The sequence below is a fragment of the Myotis myotis genome, unplaced genomic scaffold, assembly GCF_014108235.1.
Source record: "Myotis myotis isolate mMyoMyo1 unplaced genomic scaffold, mMyoMyo1.p scaffold_m19_p_9, whole genome shotgun sequence".
In the NCBI taxonomy this organism is placed as follows: Eukaryota; Metazoa; Chordata; class Mammalia; order Chiroptera; family Vespertilionidae; genus Myotis; species Myotis myotis.
Window position 1 is genome coordinate 49,856,102 of NW_023416401.1, and position 19,316 is coordinate 49,875,417.

The 19,316-nt window shown below is 42.4% G+C and overlaps 1 protein-coding gene across 3 annotated transcripts in view; it reads right to left on the reverse strand.

Moving 5' to 3' along the window:
* Nucleotides 1-19,316, reverse strand: part of PHLPP1 (PH domain and leucine rich repeat protein phosphatase 1) — a 244,125-nt gene that overhangs the window by 133,980 nt on the left and 90,829 nt on the right. For all 3 annotated transcript variants that reach the window (XM_036322519.1, XM_036322518.1, XM_036322517.1), the window contains exons 2-3: nt 16,486-16,682; nt 4,788-4,913 (exon numbers count right to left, since the gene is read on the reverse strand). In XM_036322519.1, coding sequence (XP_036178412.1) covers nt 4,788-4,913; nt 16,486-16,682 — 323 coding nt within the window. The remainder of the gene's footprint in view (nt 1-4,787; nt 4,914-16,485; nt 16,683-19,316) is intronic.

Genomic DNA, 19,316 nt, shown 5'->3' on the forward strand with positions numbered 1-19,316 from the left:
CCACTCTGCCTGCCTGCCTGATCACCCCTAACGCCTCTGCCTGCCTGCCTGATCGCCTCTAACCACTCTGCCTGCCTGCCTGATGCCCCTAACTGCTCACCTGCCTGCCTGATCGCCCCTAACCACTCTGCCTGCATGCCTGATCACCCCTAACTGCTTGCCTTCCTGGCTAATCACCCATAACTGCCTCTGCCTCGGCCCCCACAGCTTCATCTGGAAAGGCATCTGTAATGACATCCAGAAGGTCATCCAGAAGGTCATTTGGCTGTCTGGTCTAATTAGCATATTACGTTTTTATTATTATAGATTCTAATTCATTTTAATTTTAAATACACTGGACTGACTGGGGTGGGGATGGTCATTAAAAATCAGAAACCCAGATATTTCTGTTGTTGGGTTTGTTATCCTTTTAGATCCTTATCAAAATGAATTTACTCTTCATTTAAATATCAGGATGTAAAGACAATCCATTCTGTGCAGTTTCGTTTCTTAATCAGAAGAAAAAGAAACAATTTCCATAGTAACTCCCAAGTGTGACTAAACTTGATACCCCCATATGAGGAAGAACAGAGGACAATGGAAAGGGGAAGTTGGAAGAAGAAGTGGCTTAGACAAGTCAGGCCTTGCCACCCCAAATTTCCCATCAGCACATACGCCCAGATGGAGCGAGGTTCTCATCATTTTTCCAGCAGCCCCAACCTACTCTCCCAGGATGCTGGATTTAAAAAAAAAGATACTCTCTTAGGACTATCAACAAAATACAAAGTTTAAAGGAGCATGTGACCATATTTTATGTAGGATTCATATCCAAATAGGGCATTCTCACTTATTTCCTCAATAATATCTAACCTCTTTAATCAACCCTTTACGACTCATTTCCCCTTTAATTCACTAACCATAACAACTTATAACATTTTTGTGTACCTGGTTTGGAGAAAGGGAAGATCCTGTATCTAACATCTGCTAATTACTAAAATGTTCTGTCCTTAGTCCTCCATTCCTGACTTTTCAGGAAGAAATCTTTCTTCCCAATGTCTGCCATTCTTAACGACTTATAAGTATGAAGTGTAAGCTGTAATCTTGTGTATGTCTACGTGTGTGAATTGTCTTTTGCAAATAGCTATATTACATTTCAGCACGTACATATCAAACCCTTCTAATGGCAATAATCAGTGAAAGGGGAAAATCACACCAGCATTCCCCTCCGCTTTCTTACCACCGTCATGTTCTCCAGCCTCACAGTTCCCCCCCATCATCTACCTTCCTATTGAGAGGTTTGGATAATCACAGAGTGAGAGCCTTATTACAGACTAAAGGCCTGGTGCACAAAAATCGGCACTGTGGGGAGGAGGTTCCTCAGCTCAGCCTGGGCCCTCTCGCAATCCAGGACCTCTCAGGAGATGTCCGCCTGCTGGCTTAGGCCCGTCACCCCTGGGGATAGGGCCTAAGCAAGCAGTCAGACATCCCTTTCGCAGTCTGGGGCTCTTGCAGTCCAGGAGCCCTTGCTCCTTACCACCCAATACAGTGGAGGAAGGACAGGCTCCTGCCACTACGCTCACCAGCCGTGAGCCCAGCTTCTGGCTGAGCAGTGCTCCCCCTGTGGGAGCGTCTGTCCCCTGGTGGTCATTTCATGTCATAGCGATCCGTCATTCTGCCATTTGGTCGATTTGCATATTAGGTTTTTATTATATAGGATGCACTATCCTATTAGACCAGTGATCGGCAAACTGCGGCTCATGAGCCACATGCGGCTCTTTGGCCCCTTGAGTGTGGCTCTTCCACAAAATATCACGTGCAGGCACACATGTACACTGCAACTGAAACGACATGGCCCATGTGCAGAAGTCGATATTCTGTGGAAGAACCACACTCAAGGGGCCAAAGGGCCCCATGTGGCTCACAAATCGCAGTTTGCCGACCTCTGTATTAGACCATGGAGATGGCATTTTGGCCAACCAGCAACAGAAACGAGCATTAACCAAGATTGTAAATAAGACATTTACAATCACCAGCAACAATTTAGAAATCAACATTTTCCACATCCTTTTAAGAGATATTTCATATCCTACCTCTTGTGCTTCACCTCTCTGCTGACTCTCCAGAAAGCCCTCTGAAGTTAAGAACTGCATTTTGCTACAGTATTAAAGGTGCAAATATAAAAAGTCTGATTATGCTATGATTTTTGCCTGATGCTACAATTTATCCAGCAATTCAAAGATCCCAGAAACCACTCTTTATTTCTCCATTTTCCTCACGCTCCTTATGTAATTCATCAGTAATCCTGTCGCTCAGTTTCCAAAACAAATCTATCGAAGTCTCTCCATTTCTACCCTCGCCTCCTGACTTGTATACACCAAAAGAGCCTTTCATCGGTCAGGCCTCCCTGCTTCCATCCTTGCCCCCTACACATCTCTTTTGCACACAAAAGCCAATGTCAGGTCGGTAACTTTCTGAAAGAAAATTCTTTAATGACCTGCCATTATGCCAATAATAAAATTCAGCCTCTTTACCCTGGTCTATAATATAAGACTCCTGGCCTTTCGGTCCCTCCTTCCAGTTTTAGAGTTTTCAACAGGATCTTCTCCCAAAGCTCCTTCCACCAGATCTTCAATAATCAGATTCTTTTTTTTCATGGAAGTTTCCATTTAAAGTCCCCTCCTCAGAAGAGCTATTCCTCCTCTGTCATTCTTTGTCATATGACCTTGTAGTACAAAACTTCGATGATTTGATATTTTTTCTTTTGTCTGTTTACTTATTTATTGCCTGTCTCCCAATGTAAGCCCATCCAAGAGAGGGGAATTTATTTGTTCTTTGCTGTATCCCAATGCATAAAACACATACCTGACATACAGAATAAATACTTGCTGGCTTCTGAACAGTGACTTATCATTTGTGTGGATGTTTAATATACACACTATTAAACTCAATACCTATTAATCTTTTTGTTATTATTGTTTAAATCAAAACAATCTGTCTTTCATAAGGTTGATAATTTACATGTTTAAGAAATTATGCCTCTGATTTGTTCCAAAAAGAATGTGAAGCAGCTGCCTATTACACTGCATTTAGTGTGAAAGATCAAACTACCTCTATGTAGGACATTCTATAAAATACCTGACCAGTACTCCTCAAAACCATCAAAGTCATGAAAACACAAAGACTGAAAAACTGTCCCAGACCAGAGAGACAAAGGAGACATGACAACCAAATGCCATGTGGTACCCTGGGTTAGATGCTGGGACAAGAGAAGAATGGAAAAACTAGTGAAATCTAAATACATTCCAGAGTTTAGTTAAGAGAAATGGACTCATGTTGCTTTCTCAGATTTGATAAATGCACTGTATGTTTGCGAAACTGGGTGAAAGGTATGTGGAAACTCTCTGTACTATCTTTGAGGCTTTTCTGTAAACAGAAATTTATTCCAAAATAAAAAGTTTATATTAAAAAATCGACAACTCCACGTACAAAAAAATATACTGTACTTTGACCATAATTTTGCATAGTCAAAACTATGGTCAAAAGCAGAGTGTGGGCCATTGACTTACTGCCTATACAAGCACTTAAATATAAAAGCACAGTATTATTTAACTCTTATTCACATTTGCCACCACAAGAGTAATTTCAAAACAATCAGACAGATGTGCTTTTTGCCTCTAATATCACCTTAGTCCTACATGCAGATCGGAAGAAGACATGCCATCCTTTCCCTCTTCTCTAATGTGGGTACTACCCTGTCATTTAGAACTTCCATCTGCCTACCAGGTTGTCAGACTCTTCCAAGTCCTATCAACCTAAACTCTGCCCACTGCTTCTTCTCTAAAAGGAGCAGAAACCACTATTTCTAAGGGTATCACATCATCAGAGAATGTCTTAAATTGATCATTCAAATGCAACTAGTATTTCAAAAAGACTTCCTAAACATTATTCTCTAATTTTCTGTTAAGCATTTTACAAAGTTATTCCCTATTCATTCACTTGACAAATAATTACCATCAAACTGCAGTCTGAATCATACTGAACTTGGATAACAAATTAGATTATAAATTCAAAACTATGAAAGCAAATTCCATGGTCATGCTTTTGTACCCTAGAGAGGTTTCATCATTTCATAAATACACCCAAAACCAAGAGCCAAAGCACTATAATTCATCCATTTTACACATAATTCGATAAATGTGATATAAAAACATCCTCACACACAGTACCTTATAATCCTAGCATTTATTTACCTTATTTATCATGCTATTCTGGTTTCCATTTCACACAAAGTATATTGTTTCATGGGTCATGGTAATCTTTTTTTAGGGGACTACCAGTATATAAAATCGTCAAAATAATTAATATGAGGAAAAAAAATTAAACCATTCAAAAGGCAGAAGTTGAAAAAGGGAGATGATATAAGATTAGACTCTTACAAGAAAAAATAGTCAGAGGACGAGGGGAAATTTGTGACAATTTTCTGCGTATTTTGTGGTTTTGCAGCTGTCTTCCCTGGGCCAGTCTTTTAAATAGTCTCAACCTCATGTTTCTCTCTATGACATTAATATAGTGATGCCAACCTACCCACTAAATTCTTTTTAAAAGTATAAATAAAACCTGGCAAACAGAACACACTTTTTAAAAGCTACTTTTCAGCCCAAATGAGCTTTTAAAAAATGAAAAATTGCCAATTACTAGAAGTATATGAAAAAAAAAATTAATGTATTTTGGAGCTGGGTAAAGCTGAAAGAAAGCAACTCTTTCATCAAAGAGAAGCTGAACAGCAGAATTCTTGGGTAAGTGCTTACCTTAGAGACTTGTCGAAGCCACCTTAAATACTCTGTGAATGTATCAAAACAAATGTAGTAAGTCTGGCTTTGGGGTCCAGAGGAGCTAAATGCTAAGCAGTGCTGGTGCTTTTTCACTTCTTCTACCTATAAAAACAAAGAGACAAAAACAAGTAAGAAAGCAGGATCATCTACATTTCTTTATGCCTTAATAAGCGAGCCTGCACAAATTTGTATCTTCCCCCTCTATATATATATTCCTCCTATTATTTTAACCTGTGTCTGATAAACCAATTTGAGTAACAAGTAAACCAAAAAAGGGGACTTTTATCTCCATTAGATTTCCCCACAATAGTGACATTCTTTTTCCTGTTTAAAACTGGAATAGACTCCCTCTTTCTTATCTTTCTATATTCTCACAATAGGATGTTGTGGTTCTTAGTTCCTCTTGGAAGGATTTTTACTTAAGAATTTTTACTTTGGGTGGATTTTTACTTAAAGAACTTTTATATTACTCTGAATTACAACCTTTTTACTTTGAATTACAACCTTTTGTATTACCCTGAATTATAACTTTTCAGGCATGTTAAGTTTTTTTTTATTTAATGTGAAATTCACCTAAAATAAAACCTTACCGTGACAACTTTCAAATTCCTAATAATGCAGTGATATAGTCAAATCAAATTTCCAATCAAGTTTCTGAAAACTTTTTAGAAAAATATGTTTTACCACCACTAAATTATGCATATTTTTTAAATTATTTTTTTATTTAAGTACAGTTTATATGCAATCTTACATTAGTTACATTCATTTCAGATGTACGATATAGTGATTGGAATTTTTATACCTTACAATGTGATCACCCCACTAATGCTAGTAACAATCTGTCACTATGTAAACTTAAAATTTTTAAACCTCTCAAAATACCAGGTTTTATGGTTGAGTTCTACCAAAGTTATAAGAAACAGATCATTCCCAACTTGTGCAAACTCATCCACCAAACAAAAAATGAAGAAACCCCAACCTATTCTAATAAGGCCACTATAACAAAAAACAGATCAGGACATAAAAGAAGGGAAAATTGCAAGCCAATCTCAGTCATGAACACTTATCTCGAACAAAATATTGCATCAGAATTCAGTAATAAAGAAAAAAATCAAGAACAAGTTAGAATTAGCTCAGGAAAGGAAAGATGTTTCAGCATTATTATTGGAACTATAGAATTATTAATCACATGAATAGATTAAAGAAGAACATCCTATGATTATGCCCACAGTTGCAGGAAAAAAAGCATGTGATAACATTCACTAACCAGTCATCATTCATAATAAAAACTCTTAGCAAACTAAGAACACAAATAATTCCCTTGAGCTGACAAAGGGTATTTATTTAAGTCCTATTAACCTAAACTCTGTCCTAAACATCTAAGGCAAACTTCAATGTTAATATCAATCTCTTTAAAATCATTGATTAGACAAGTATCTACTGCTTCTTTTCAATACCACACTAGAGTTTTGGCCATTACAATAAGACAAAGAAATGTATTAAGGAAGAAATAAAATTGTCATTATTTAGATATGCCATTACTAGCTACATAGTAAACTCCAAAGAATCTATAAACATCATATTAGAACAAATAAGAAAATGTAGCAAGGTGGCTGGATATAAGACAACACTAAAAAACAAACTATATTTCTAAACACTACAGAAAAAAACATTTTTTTTATAACATTTAAACTAATCCTTATTGACAGAAATCAGGCCAGTGGTTCTTGGGGATGGGGAGAAGTGAGAGGAAAAAGGTGGAAGGGAAGGGGTGCAAAGGAACACAAGAAAACTTGTGGCGGTGATATGATCACTATCTTGATTGTGGTGACGGTTGTACATAGCTATCAAATTGCAATCATGGGAATATACAATTATAAAATGGTTATCAAAATGTGCATTTATTGTATGTTAATTATACCTCAGTGAAGTTTGGTGAAGCTATAGAGAAACGAGAACACTTGCACAATGATGTGAGTGTAAAATGGCACAATAACTATGAAAAATAATTTGCCATCACTTTGTAAAAGTAAATATACATATGCTCTATATCCCAATAACTGCACTAAGTATGTGTCCAAGAGCAATATTTCTCAAGAAAGGAGGTCAAAATTCCAATAGTAACCAGTTTATTTTTTAGTTTTGTCTTACATCCAGTCACTTTGCTAAATTATAGTAACCTATAGGAATTATGGATTGAGCAGTTCTTCATTGTACATTGTGAGGGACTAATACTTTGCCTGACATTTTACTCTCTAAGTCCCTGCCCTGTATGTGCCAATAGAGTACCCTGATAGCTAAGATATTGATATTAACCATATACTCATCTATTTCTCCATTTCTCAGACCCTTTGCAATTAAGGTGGAGTCATGTGACTAGTTCTGGCAAATGAGATGTGGACAGAAGTGGCATGTGTCACTTTTGCAGCCAAATACACATGAGCTGGTTAATGATCCTTCAGTTACCCCTTTCCCTGCCTAAGCAACAAAGGAAGGCCTCATGTTCTAAATGTTATAAGAGAGCAGAGCCTCCATCAGGCTGGGTCCCTATACAATTACGTAAAAAAAAAGAAATCCCCACCAATCCATAATGGACATATGGTGTGAGTGAGAAATAACTGCTATGATAAGTCCCTGAGATGTGGGGGGTTTTGTTACCAGCACATAGCTTAGCTTAAATCCTTGATAAGGCTGACTGTTTAATCATTTGACAATTAAAACACACGCACATATTACCAAATGTCCCCTTCAAGCACAGTAATCTACTTGGGAACTACTGCCCTAGAAACACTACTTGCATACTAGGAGGCATATAAACATAAGACTATTTCAGCAGCATTATTTATAATAATGAAAAACTAGAAGCAACCCAAATGTCCATCAACAGAAAAATTTATTCAGAAATTATGGTAATTTAGAACATTTACAGAGTGGAATATTATACCGAAATAAAAACCACATATAGCAAGCAACATAGACTCTCATTATAAAACTTAATACTGAGTGAAAAAACTTCACTCACAGAAGACCACACACAGTACAATGCCATTCTTTTTTTTTTTTTTTTTTAATATATTTTATTGATTTTTCACAGAGAGGAAGGGAGAGAGATAGAGAGTCAGAAACATCGATGAGAGAGAAACATCGATCAGCTGCCCCCCGCACATCTCCCCCCGGGGACATGCCCGCAACCCAGGCACACGCCCCCGACCGGAATCGAACCCGGGACCCTTCAGCCCACAGGCCAACGCTCCATCCACCGAGCCAAACCGGTTTCGGCTACAATGCCATTCTTATTCAGAGCAAAACCTAGCACAACATGGTTACATGATAAAACTTATTTAAGAAAATGATGAATACATAGTCTAGGACAGTGGATACCTGTTGTGGAGACAATGGAACAGATGTAAAGAGAAACAAGTAGATGGGATTAGCCAAAGAATATATATGCATAACCCATGTAAACAGACAACACAACAGTGTGGTAATGGCCAGAGGAAAATGGGGGGAGGGGTAGACTGGGTGGAGGTAGGCAAAAGGGGGAAAAATGGGGACATCTGTAATAGTAGCCTATCTAATAACAGACAAACATGGTAATTGACTGTACCTTCGCTATGCCTCCCAATGGCTAATCAGCGCGATATGCAAGTTAACCACCAGAAAATGGCGGATAATTTGCATATTGCAGGCAGGGCAGGACAATGTGAGCCATCAGCGCGAGTCGCCATCCAGGCCCCCGTGTGCGACCCCAGAAGCCGCCTACCTGCCGCCCGTGATCGGATCCAATCCTGGGCCGCAGGCCGGCCCCAGAAGCCCCAGAAGCCACCTGATATGGCAATAACTCTATCAGTAAGCACTCTGAAAGTCAGTGGCATAAATGCACCAATTAAAAGACAGATTATGAGGGTGAATCAAAAACAAAACCCACTTTAAATATAAAGACACATATAGATTAAAAGTAAATGAATTAAGCTGCAGCCTGTTTTGCTCAGTGGATAGAGCATTAGCCCGTGGACTGAAGGGTCCCAGGTTCAATTCCAGTCAAGGGCATGTACCTCAGTTGCTGGCTTGATCCCCAGTCCCTATCAGTGCATGTGCAGGAGGCAACCAATCAATGTGTCTCTCCCTTTCCCTTCACTCTCTCTAAAATTCAATGGAAAAATATCCTTGGGTGAAGATTAACAAAAACAAAGTAAATGGATTAAGTAACTAACATTAAAGAGATTATAAGAAAAATATATTCCAAATTTTGTTAGTTGTATAATGGTTATGTTTAAATTATTAACACCTAAGAAATTGGGTGAAGGGTATATATAATATGCTGTAGTATTTTATAGTTTTTTTTTACATGTATGAGATTATTTAAAATTAAAATATTAAAAAATTAAAAAGTAATAAATTAATTGAAATGTAGCTGCACTGCATGAAAAATCTCCTAATTGCTTCTAGCATAATTTATTAAATTGTGCTAAAATTTACAAGGGTTCAATTAAAAAATATCTTAATTCTAAATGATATAATAGAAAATATATAATAGTGCAGTTATAAGCACTTATCTGAAAACAAAAATTTAAAGAAGTGAATTTAAAGAAGGTATTAGCCAAAGAAAATATATGCACAACCCACGGACACAGACAACAGTATGGTGATGACCAGAGAGAAGTGTGTGTGTGTGTGTGGGGGGGGGGGGGGGGGCAAGAGCTGGGTAGAGGGGGCAAAAGGGGGGAAATAGGGACATCCTATATAATAATAATAAAAGGCTAATATGCAAATTGACTGAACAGCAGAATGACCGGTTGCTATGATGCGCACTGGCCACTAGGGGGCAGACGCTCAATGCAGGAGCTGCCCCCTGGTGGTCAGTGCACTTCCACATGGGGAGTGACACTCAGCCAGAAGCTGGCTCATGGCTGGCCAACGCAGAGGTGGTGGCAGGAACCTCTCCCACCTCCGTGGCAGCACTAAGAATGTCCAACTAATGGTTTAGACCAGATCCCTTGGGGGCCTAAGCTTTTAGTCGGACATCCCCTGAGGGCTCCCTGGCAGCCAAAAGGATATCTGACGGCAAGCTTAGGCCTGATCCCCCGGGGAGTGGACCTAAGTCGACAGGTGGATATCCTCCAAGGGCTCCTAGACTACAAATGGGCGCAGGCTGGGCTGAGGGGCCCGCCCCAAGTGCACAAATTTTTGTGTACTGGACCTCTAGTAAACAATAAAATAAAATCTAGCCCTGCCCAGTGTTGTTCAGTGGTAAAAAGGATCGTGGATTTGATTCCCTGTCAAGGGCACATACCTCGATTGCATGCTTCACCCTTAGCCCATGTCAGGGTGCATGTGAGAGGCAACCAATCGATGTTTCTATCTCTCTCTCTCTCTCTCCCTCCCTTCCTCCTCCCTCCCTCCCACTCTCTCTAAAAATCAATGGAAGAATATCCTTGGGTGAGGGTAAATAAATAAATAAATAATAATAAAGTAAAAAAAAAACGAGAACACAGTAGAAACACTGGTATTGATTCTGCTACTTTTCGTGAGTAGTAAGTTAACAAGTATTCACTTTATTATCCATAATTTAGCAAATATTAAATAAAATGCATATAAAAATATATTAAATTCCTAAGAACAAATTAAATACAACATAGTTGTTCAAGGAATAAAAACTTCTCTACTACACAAATACCCTTTTTCATCAATTAAATCCAGAGAGCTTCATTTTACTTCACATTTGGAATTCTAATTGAAAATGCAAACAATCATGCTCAAGTGTATGCCAAATTTGATTATTACAACAATTATGTCTAGGTTATGGCCAATGTATGTAACACTCATTACAAGCAATCCTATCTAATAAAAGAGAAACATGGTAATTAGCCATACGTCCGCTACCCTTCCCATTGGCTAATCAGGGCAATATGCAAATTAACTGCCAGCCAAGATGGCGGCCGGCAGCCAGGCAGCTTGAAGCAAACATGAGGCTTGCTTGCTTCAGTGACGGAGGACTCCAACGTTCCCCGCCTGCCGCTGCCCGGCCTCTGAGCTTGCAGTTTGAAACACTGTTACAAATATAGAATCTAAACAAACCCCAGAAACCTGCTTTCAGCCAGCCGGGATCTCAGAGCTGGAGTTGAAACAGTGTTTCAATTATAGAACCCAAACAACCCAGATACCTGCTTTCAGCAGCAGAGGCCTAAGAGCTGGAGCCAAGCCTCAGAGCTAAAGCTGGCCCAGAATAAAAAAAAAAAGAAAAAAAGGAGCGGTTGGGAGCTTCAGTCACCCGCCAGCCTGAAAACGGCCCTCAGTCCCTCACCCAGACTGGCCAGGCACCCCAGTGGGGACCCCCGCCCTGAAGGGGGTGTGACCAGCTGCAAACAGCCATCAGCCCCTCACCCAGGCTGGCCAGGCACCCAAGCGGGACCCCCTACCCTGATCCAGGACACCCTTCAGGGCAAACCAGCCGGCCCCCACCCGTGCACCAGGCCTCTATCCTATATAGTAAAAGGGTAATATGACTCCCAGTGGAGCCGCGAGGCCTCCTGGCACCGGGATCAGCGAGACAGGGGGCAGTGCCCAAACCCCCTGATCGCCCTGCGGCTCTGTGTGTGACAGGGGGCGGGGCCACAACCTCCCTATCCGCCCTTCTCTGTTCGTGACAGGGGAAGGCACCCCAACCCCTGATCAGCCCTGCTCTGTGCCTGATAGGGGGGAGCTCCCCAACCCCCTGATCACCCTGCGGCTCTGTGTGTGACAGGGTGCGGCACCCCAACCCCCCCCTCCACGGGCCCTGCTCTGTGTGTGATGGGGTAGAGCCATAACCTCCCCATCGGCCTTGCCCTGAGTGTGACAGGGTGTGGCGCCCCAACCCCCTAATCCGCCCTGCTCTGTGTGTTACAGGGGGCGGTGCCCCAACTCCCTATTGGCCCTACTCTGTGACAGTGGGGAGCTCCTCAACCCCCTGATGGGCCCTACTCTGTGACTGACAGGGGGGCGCTCCCCAACCCCCTGATGAGCCCTGCTCTGCGAGTGACACGGGGTAGCTCCCCAACCCCCGGATGGGCCCTGCTCTGTGCGTGACAGGGTACGGAGCCCCAACCCCCCGATGGGCCCTGCTCTGTGAGTGACAGGTGGGAGTGCCCCAACACCCTGATTGGCCCTGCTCTGTGCGTGACGGGGTGGCGCCGCAACCTCCCCATCGACCCTGCCTTGAGTGTGACAGGGGGCAGGGCCCCAACCCCCCAATCGGCCCTACCCTGAGCGTGACTGAGGGTGGCATCGCAACCTCCCGATCCGCCCTGCTCTGTGCATGACAGGGGGCGGTGCCCCAACTCCCCAATCAGCCCTGCTCTGAGCCCGACCAAGGGCTGCACCTAGGGATTGGGCCTGCCCTCTGCTACCCGGGAGCAGGCCTAAGCCAGCAGATCGTTATCTTCCAAGGGGTCCCAGACTGCAAGAGGGCACAGGCTGGGCTGAGGGACCCCCCTCCCCCCTCGAGTGCACAAATTTTTGTGCACCGGGCCTCTAGTCCTACTTAATAAAACCCTAATATGCAAATCAATCAGACAGAGCAATTAATGGCAGAATGACCAGTTACTATGATGCACACTTACCACCAGGGGGCAGATGCTCACCACAGTTGCTGCTCCTGAGTTGAGTGTCTACCCTCACCCCCTCCCCCCCAAAAGAGGGAGGCAACCAATGGCGGCAATTAGAGGGAGGCCAGCCAGCCAGTGGGGCCAGCAGGGGCCCTCTGATCACCCCGCCTGCCAGTCGCCCCACAGATCAGTCCTGATTGCTGGCCAGGCCTAGGGACCCTACCCTATATATTGGGAACAGTCTCTTAGATTTAAAAATTAAAACCTGACAAGGCTACTCTAACACTGAAAATACAGGATGATGCAGCGATGACATGCATGGACTCTGGCTTGTAAATTTTATGGTCAGCCCTGATTCTGACACTTATAACTGTGTGACAAAGCCAATTACTTCTCTTTGCTTCAGTTTTCCACCCATAAGATGGGAGATATGGTACTACTGCCTCAGAAAGATCATGTTATATACTACTTTTTATAATCAGGGCAAGAAAATGTAGCTGCCCATACAATAGCAAGATGCCTTTCACCTGTATGAAAAGTATGGTCACTGGTGCATGCAGTGGCAGTCGGACATCCCCCGAGGGTGCAGGCCAGCTGAAGGACCCTCCCCCACCATGCACGAATTTCATGCACCAGGTCTCTAGTCTTTATATAAATTTTAAAAATTAAATTAAAAAACCTTTCCACTTACTCTTTGTTTTTCCTTTAAGAACACAACTGAATAAAAAAAGGAAGAGGGTATTATTTTTCGTAACTTGGTCATCGGGTTTTAAAAGACTTAAGTTTTTCAACATACTCAATTATTTTTAAAGGCATAGTGCAAAACAGGTTTTACAAGGTTTGTCTGTGAGAAAAAAAAAGCTATTAACTTTCAATTCACTCAATGGTAGAAGCACATCCAATAACAGGTCTGGGAAACAGGACAAGAGTCTAGCTCTGAATGAAAATGCTAATTATAATTGAATCTTCTGACCTTATCTGAACATTCCACTGCTTTCCTGACTCTGCTTCTCTGAGCACAATAATCTTTATGACCATCTCCTTCATATGTCAATAGATTTTTTTACTCTTCAAGTTCATTCATAATGGCTACCTCCTTCACCACAAAATTCCAATTCCCCACACAAAATGCAATATTCCTACCACTCATCTTCCACACTACTTTTTCACCTCTCCTAGAGCAGATATTGTTACGTCATCCTCATCTCTGGGGAGTAAACTATAAGCTATTCAAAGCAGGGATGGTGACTTATACATCTTGGTATTTCTGGGACACCAATCAAAGTGGCTTCCCTACAGAGTATCTACACTAATAAAAGAGAAACATGCAAATTGGTCATCACTCCACTACGCCCACCAGTCAATCAGGATGAGTATGCAAATTAACCCAACAAAGATGTTGATGCCCATAGCAGCCAGGCGGTGCTTGGGGCTGCTGGGGGGCGGATGGGAGACACAAACACACAGGGAGGCCAGCATCCAGCAGCCCCAAGGCCCGCCACCACGGTGATGGGGCTGCTAGGGGCCAGATCGGAGACACAAACTTGCAGGGGAGCCTGGCACCCAGCAGCCCCAAGCCCTGCCATCGCAGTGCTGGGGCTGTTGGGGGGATCAGAGACACAAACCCGAAAGGACTGGCACCCAGTAGCCCCGGCACCCAGCAGACCCAAGGCCAGCCACTGCGGGGCTGGGGCTGCTGGGGGCCGGATCAGAGACACAAACCCGCAAGGGGGCCCTGCAACCAGCAGCACCAAGGCCAGCCACCACGGTGCTGGGGCTGCTGGGGGGATCAGAAATACAAACCCGCAAGACTGGCACCCAGCAGCCCCAAGCCCCTCTGCTGCAGTGCTGGGGCTGCTGGGGCCAGATCAGAGACACAAACCCACAGGGGCGCCCTGCCATCTCGGTGTTGGGGATGCTGGGGGCTGGATCGGAGACACAAACCCACAGGGGCCAGGCAGAGGTGGTAAGAGGCAATCAGGCAATCAGGGGAGAGCAGTTAAAGGGATCAGGCCAGCAGGGGAGAGCAGTTAGGGGGATCAGGCCGGCAGGCAGGTGAGCGGTTAGGAGCCAGAGGTTCTGAGGGGTCCCAGATTGGAGAGGGTGCAGGCCAAGCTGAGTGGACCCTTCCCATGCACAAATTTCATGCACCAGGCCTCTAGTCCTATCTAATAACGAGGGAATATGCTAACTGACCCTCACGCCGTCACAAAGATGGCAGCGCCCACAGCCAATAAGGAGGGAATATGCTAATTGACTGCCACACCCTCAAAGATGGCGGCGCCCACAGCCACAAGATGGCAGCGCCCAGTCCCCTCAGCCTCACCAGGGTGGCAGCCTCACTCTGCGCACCTGCCTCCGGAGTCCCCCAGTTCCTTCAGCCCCCCAGCCACACAGGGCCAGGCCAAGGCGTAGGCAAGCCTCGGATGGTGGCTGCCCAGCCGCCCAGGGCCACCCAAAGCTTAGGTAACCAGGGCCGGCCAAGGCTTGTGCTGCCGGCAGTGGCAGCAGCAGAGGTGTGATGGGGCAATGCCTTCCCCTGATCGCCGGGTCGCCTCCCACCCCTGAGGGCTCCTGGACTGTGACAGGGGGCAGGCCAGGCTGAGAGACGCCCCCGCTCCAGTGCATGAATTTTCATGCACCGGGCCTCTAGTATTTAATAAATAATTACATTAAATTTGTCTATACAAATCCTTAACATCATACAGAAGAGACTGTTGACCTAACGGGGTATCAAGCATTAAATATGCATTTTTAATGATGACCTATGGGAGTAATAACATTGACTAAATTTTCAGTAATTCATCCAAAGGACAAAATCTTCAGCAATAAAATATCACTAATTCTTCAATGTTTAGACAAAAGTTAAGACGCAATGGTTTCAAAATAGATGACTGAAATATACCTTGCAGCCTGGCCAAATTTTATTTTTTTAAATGATCAAGTACTATTCGTCTTCTTAGGACTAGAATGTATAATAGCAGAGGGGGATAAAAACTGACATGGGCTATATACTCATAAAGAAAAACTAGTATAAACTTATTAATGAAAAATTAACTTGCTACATAGCAGGGGAACAGCAAACCATTTATTACTGCACACATCCAGTTTTACCTGCTTCATTTCTAATCCCTGGAACTAGCAGATCAAATCTGCCAAACAAAAAAAGTTCACTTTGACAAAAGCTGGTTTCTTATTTTCCTCTATATTCTCCACACAGCACCTTCTTTCCCATGCCCATTTGGGGGGTGGGGGTGGGGGGTAATGGTAAAGAAAATATTTCTTTAATATGCCCCCAATTTCCAAAAATCCATTTCTTCATCCAAATTTGCCTTCCCATCTACTAACAGATTATCATATCATTTAAAAATCAGGAAATACATAGAATTTGGTAACGATATCCCTACCAACACTTGTAGTTTATAAATAAATCTGGCAAAAAAAAGAATGTAACATTTCCCCAAGCAATCTAGTTATTTTTATTTTACAAAACATATGAATAAAATAGTTAACATACCCAAAGAAAAGCAGCCCGTAAGTGTTAGAAATATCTATCAGCTGTATTACAGGTTTTCTCCAAAATGATTAACATTTCAAGTTCAGAAATGTGGCTAGCTATAGTGATAAACTAAAAATGTTAATCCCACTGGTCTCTAAACACGAAGGCTATGGCACAGTGGGATTAAAGATTCCACCTAGAGTCTAACCTTCATTAAGCATGGACATAAAGGGTCACTTGTGATATACTACAAAACACATGCTCAAGATATCAAAAGCTGTTTCCTTATAAGTAATAACTTATCATCTACACCCTACTATAGCACTGAAATTCCAGTTTCTCTATTTTCTGTCCTGTAGGTAAGATGCATTACTACTGAAGCGAGGTCCCACAGCCTCATTTGAGGTAATGGCTTCGTTATTTTCCGCAACTCCACCGGCCAACAATGCCCACTGATGGAGTACAACAGGAACTGAATAAGACCTTAGATGAGTCAAAAACCATCCACCCATTATTACAGAAATGGCTTAAAGTAAGCTCCTTCATGTCGCTGGGAAACCTGCTAGTTTTCTGTTTGTTTTAAACTTACTTTCCCACCAATCAGTGGTAGAACATGCATCTTTCCAGTCAAGCTGTCTTTCACAGATGATACTATTAGGCAGGTCCCACACAGAATGACTTGGCGTCTGGTCCATCGGTTCACCGGCAATTGCATTTTGCCTTTCCGGACATTATACATTCCTGAGAGCTGAATCCGTTCAGAGCTACAGGTGCTGTGAGGTTTTCCTGGAAACAAGTGCAAACAAACAGTTTAGTCTTAAAAAAAAAAAATAAGCCTTCTTCTATTCATAAATTACTTGGACAACATAGAATAATTATAGGGGGGAAATCTAATTTGTAAGTGAGAGAATCTGAAACCTGAAGTTAGGCAATTATGGTAAGAACTACCACATCTCCTCAACATGTACATGTCAATATTAGGTGAAGAAGAGCTCTTTCCTTAAAAGCTTAGGGAAAGACTCCTCTGTAGTAACCCAAGTTTTATTTTCTTCTATATTCTTCACAGTTTAATTTTACATTAAAAAAGGAGGTGACTTCATATTTTTATGAATGGCTAGAGTTAAAATATTACAGGCTGAAGATAGGAAAATAACATTCAACATCTAGCATTAAATGAACTAATTAGTTTTAATGAAATTAACTTCTGATATTCTTCCTTCTACAATTAATGTATACAGGGTGGGGCAAAAGTAGGTTTACAGTTGTTCCTGTGGAAAATAATAAATAATAATCTATAATAATAAAAGCATAAGATGCTAACTAGACCGAATGACCTTCAGGACAAAGCCAGGGCTGCGAGGGAAGCCTGGGTCCTGGGTGCCAGAGGGAAGCCAGTGCCAGCAGCCGGGAGAAGGAAGGCCTACTCTTGCATGAATTTCATGCATTGGGCCTCTAGTGAATATATAATATCTAAGAGTACTGAAACGCATGCTAAGCAATAAACAAGGGACAAGTGTCCACAATCAGGACCCAAGCCAGAAATGTTATATTTATTTGGAGGTTTGCCTAGTTGCCAAGGGCTAGCAGAAGACACAAATTCAGGAGAAATTATATTCTTATGAATATTAAAATTAACATAAATACCAAGCATTTTTGATAGATGTCTAATAGCTACTGGAGAAGGAAGCAGGAAGAGCAGCAGCATCAAAAATAGTTATTGAGATGGTCCAAAAGAGTAAACCCTCCCAACACATACCTCTGGGCAGAAATGTTATTAGCAAATAAAACCAGCAGGTCTGAATTTCGCTTTTACTTTCTCCCAGTATATCAGAATGTCTTATAAAATGAGTATTGCTCACTATATAATTTTGCTGGAGCTGAGCCAGAGTGGAGTGTAACAGTGGTCCACCTACTTGAACCTGGTGCCCAGCAACAACCACACAACTAGCACTCTGGTGGACCTGAGAGTTCCTGGGAGTTGTTAGTCCACCAAATGCTAATGCTCCCATAAAGCGGCAGGAAGCCCAGGAGACTTCAAAATAGGTGTTAACTGCCAAAGGCTGCCAGTGAAGGATCAGACCACAGCCACTTGTCCCACTTACACCCAGAGAGGAAGATGCCCAGGTTCCTATCTAAGGACTCCTCCCTATGTGACAGATGCTCTTCCCGTGGGGAAGAGGGGGAGAGAAGAGACTGGGAGGAAAAGTGAAAGGTAAGTGCAAGACTCAGCACAATGGACAATGGGCAACTGGATTTCCAAATTCCAATTTCCATGATTAACATTCTCTAACCAAGGGATCTGATCTAAATTACACACATACACACATACACACACACACACACACACACACACACACACACACATGCAAAACAGCCAGCCATTTTATTTAGACACATCAAAGAGCAGCTTGTTAAATTGTCACATTGTGAGTAATTAGAGACTAAAGCAAAAGACGAAAGAAATGCGTAAGGAACAGCCCTTCAGTTCTCCAACTCCACAAAAATCCTAGAGAAAGCCCCAAAACAAAACCCCAGATAGAGTGAACTGAGGCTGGAAGGGATATATAAGAGGAAAGTAGAGAGACACCAACAGAGACAGGCTTTTTATTCCCCACTTAGAAAATTTCCCAAGAGGCCTGAATAGCCCTGAAGCCTAACGGTAGGATCAGTCTGTCCTTGGAAAGCCCTAAACATCCCGGTCTGAATCAAATCACTCTGGTTTGCTCTGACTGAATTTCAATATCCTTGTTGTCTGTTGACACCCTGGGTGTTCCAGACAGACACACTCTCAGAACTCTGAGGCTGTGTGTAGCAACTGGGCTCTGGGGAACATGGAAATGAATGAGCAATATTTACCTGTGCAGTCACCCAAGTGCACCCTTCTTTGGGTCAGACTTCCTTACTCTATGACATAGGAATTACTTAAGCTCTTTCTGCCAATTCTCAAAGTTCTCAATTCAAAACAATTCCAATTGTCCTATGCTCTCATAAATACTGACGACACCAAAGTGACCAATGCTTGTCAATGTGAAGTTGGATCAGTTGTTGCAACTTGTATTTTAGAAATGTTAACTCTAATTCCCCACAAATTTAAGGCATTTCTTACATGATCCAGGAGCAAAGACAGACAACAAAGGCAAGTATGTCAAACTGAGATAGAGACCTGACCACAACAGAAGGTGATTTAAAACATATACATTCTCTTTTTTACTCAGTTGGCACATGGTAATTTGATTAGACTGGACATAGATACCCATAAAACCATTGCCAATAGTTTCCTTGTGCCCATTGTGACTTCTCCCTCCCCCTCCATCCCCACTGAGAGCCTCCCATGCTCAGGCAACCACTGATCTGCTTTCTGCTATTTTTGTCCACATTGTTCAGTATACCAGGAGTTCCTTCTTTTTATGTTTATTTTTT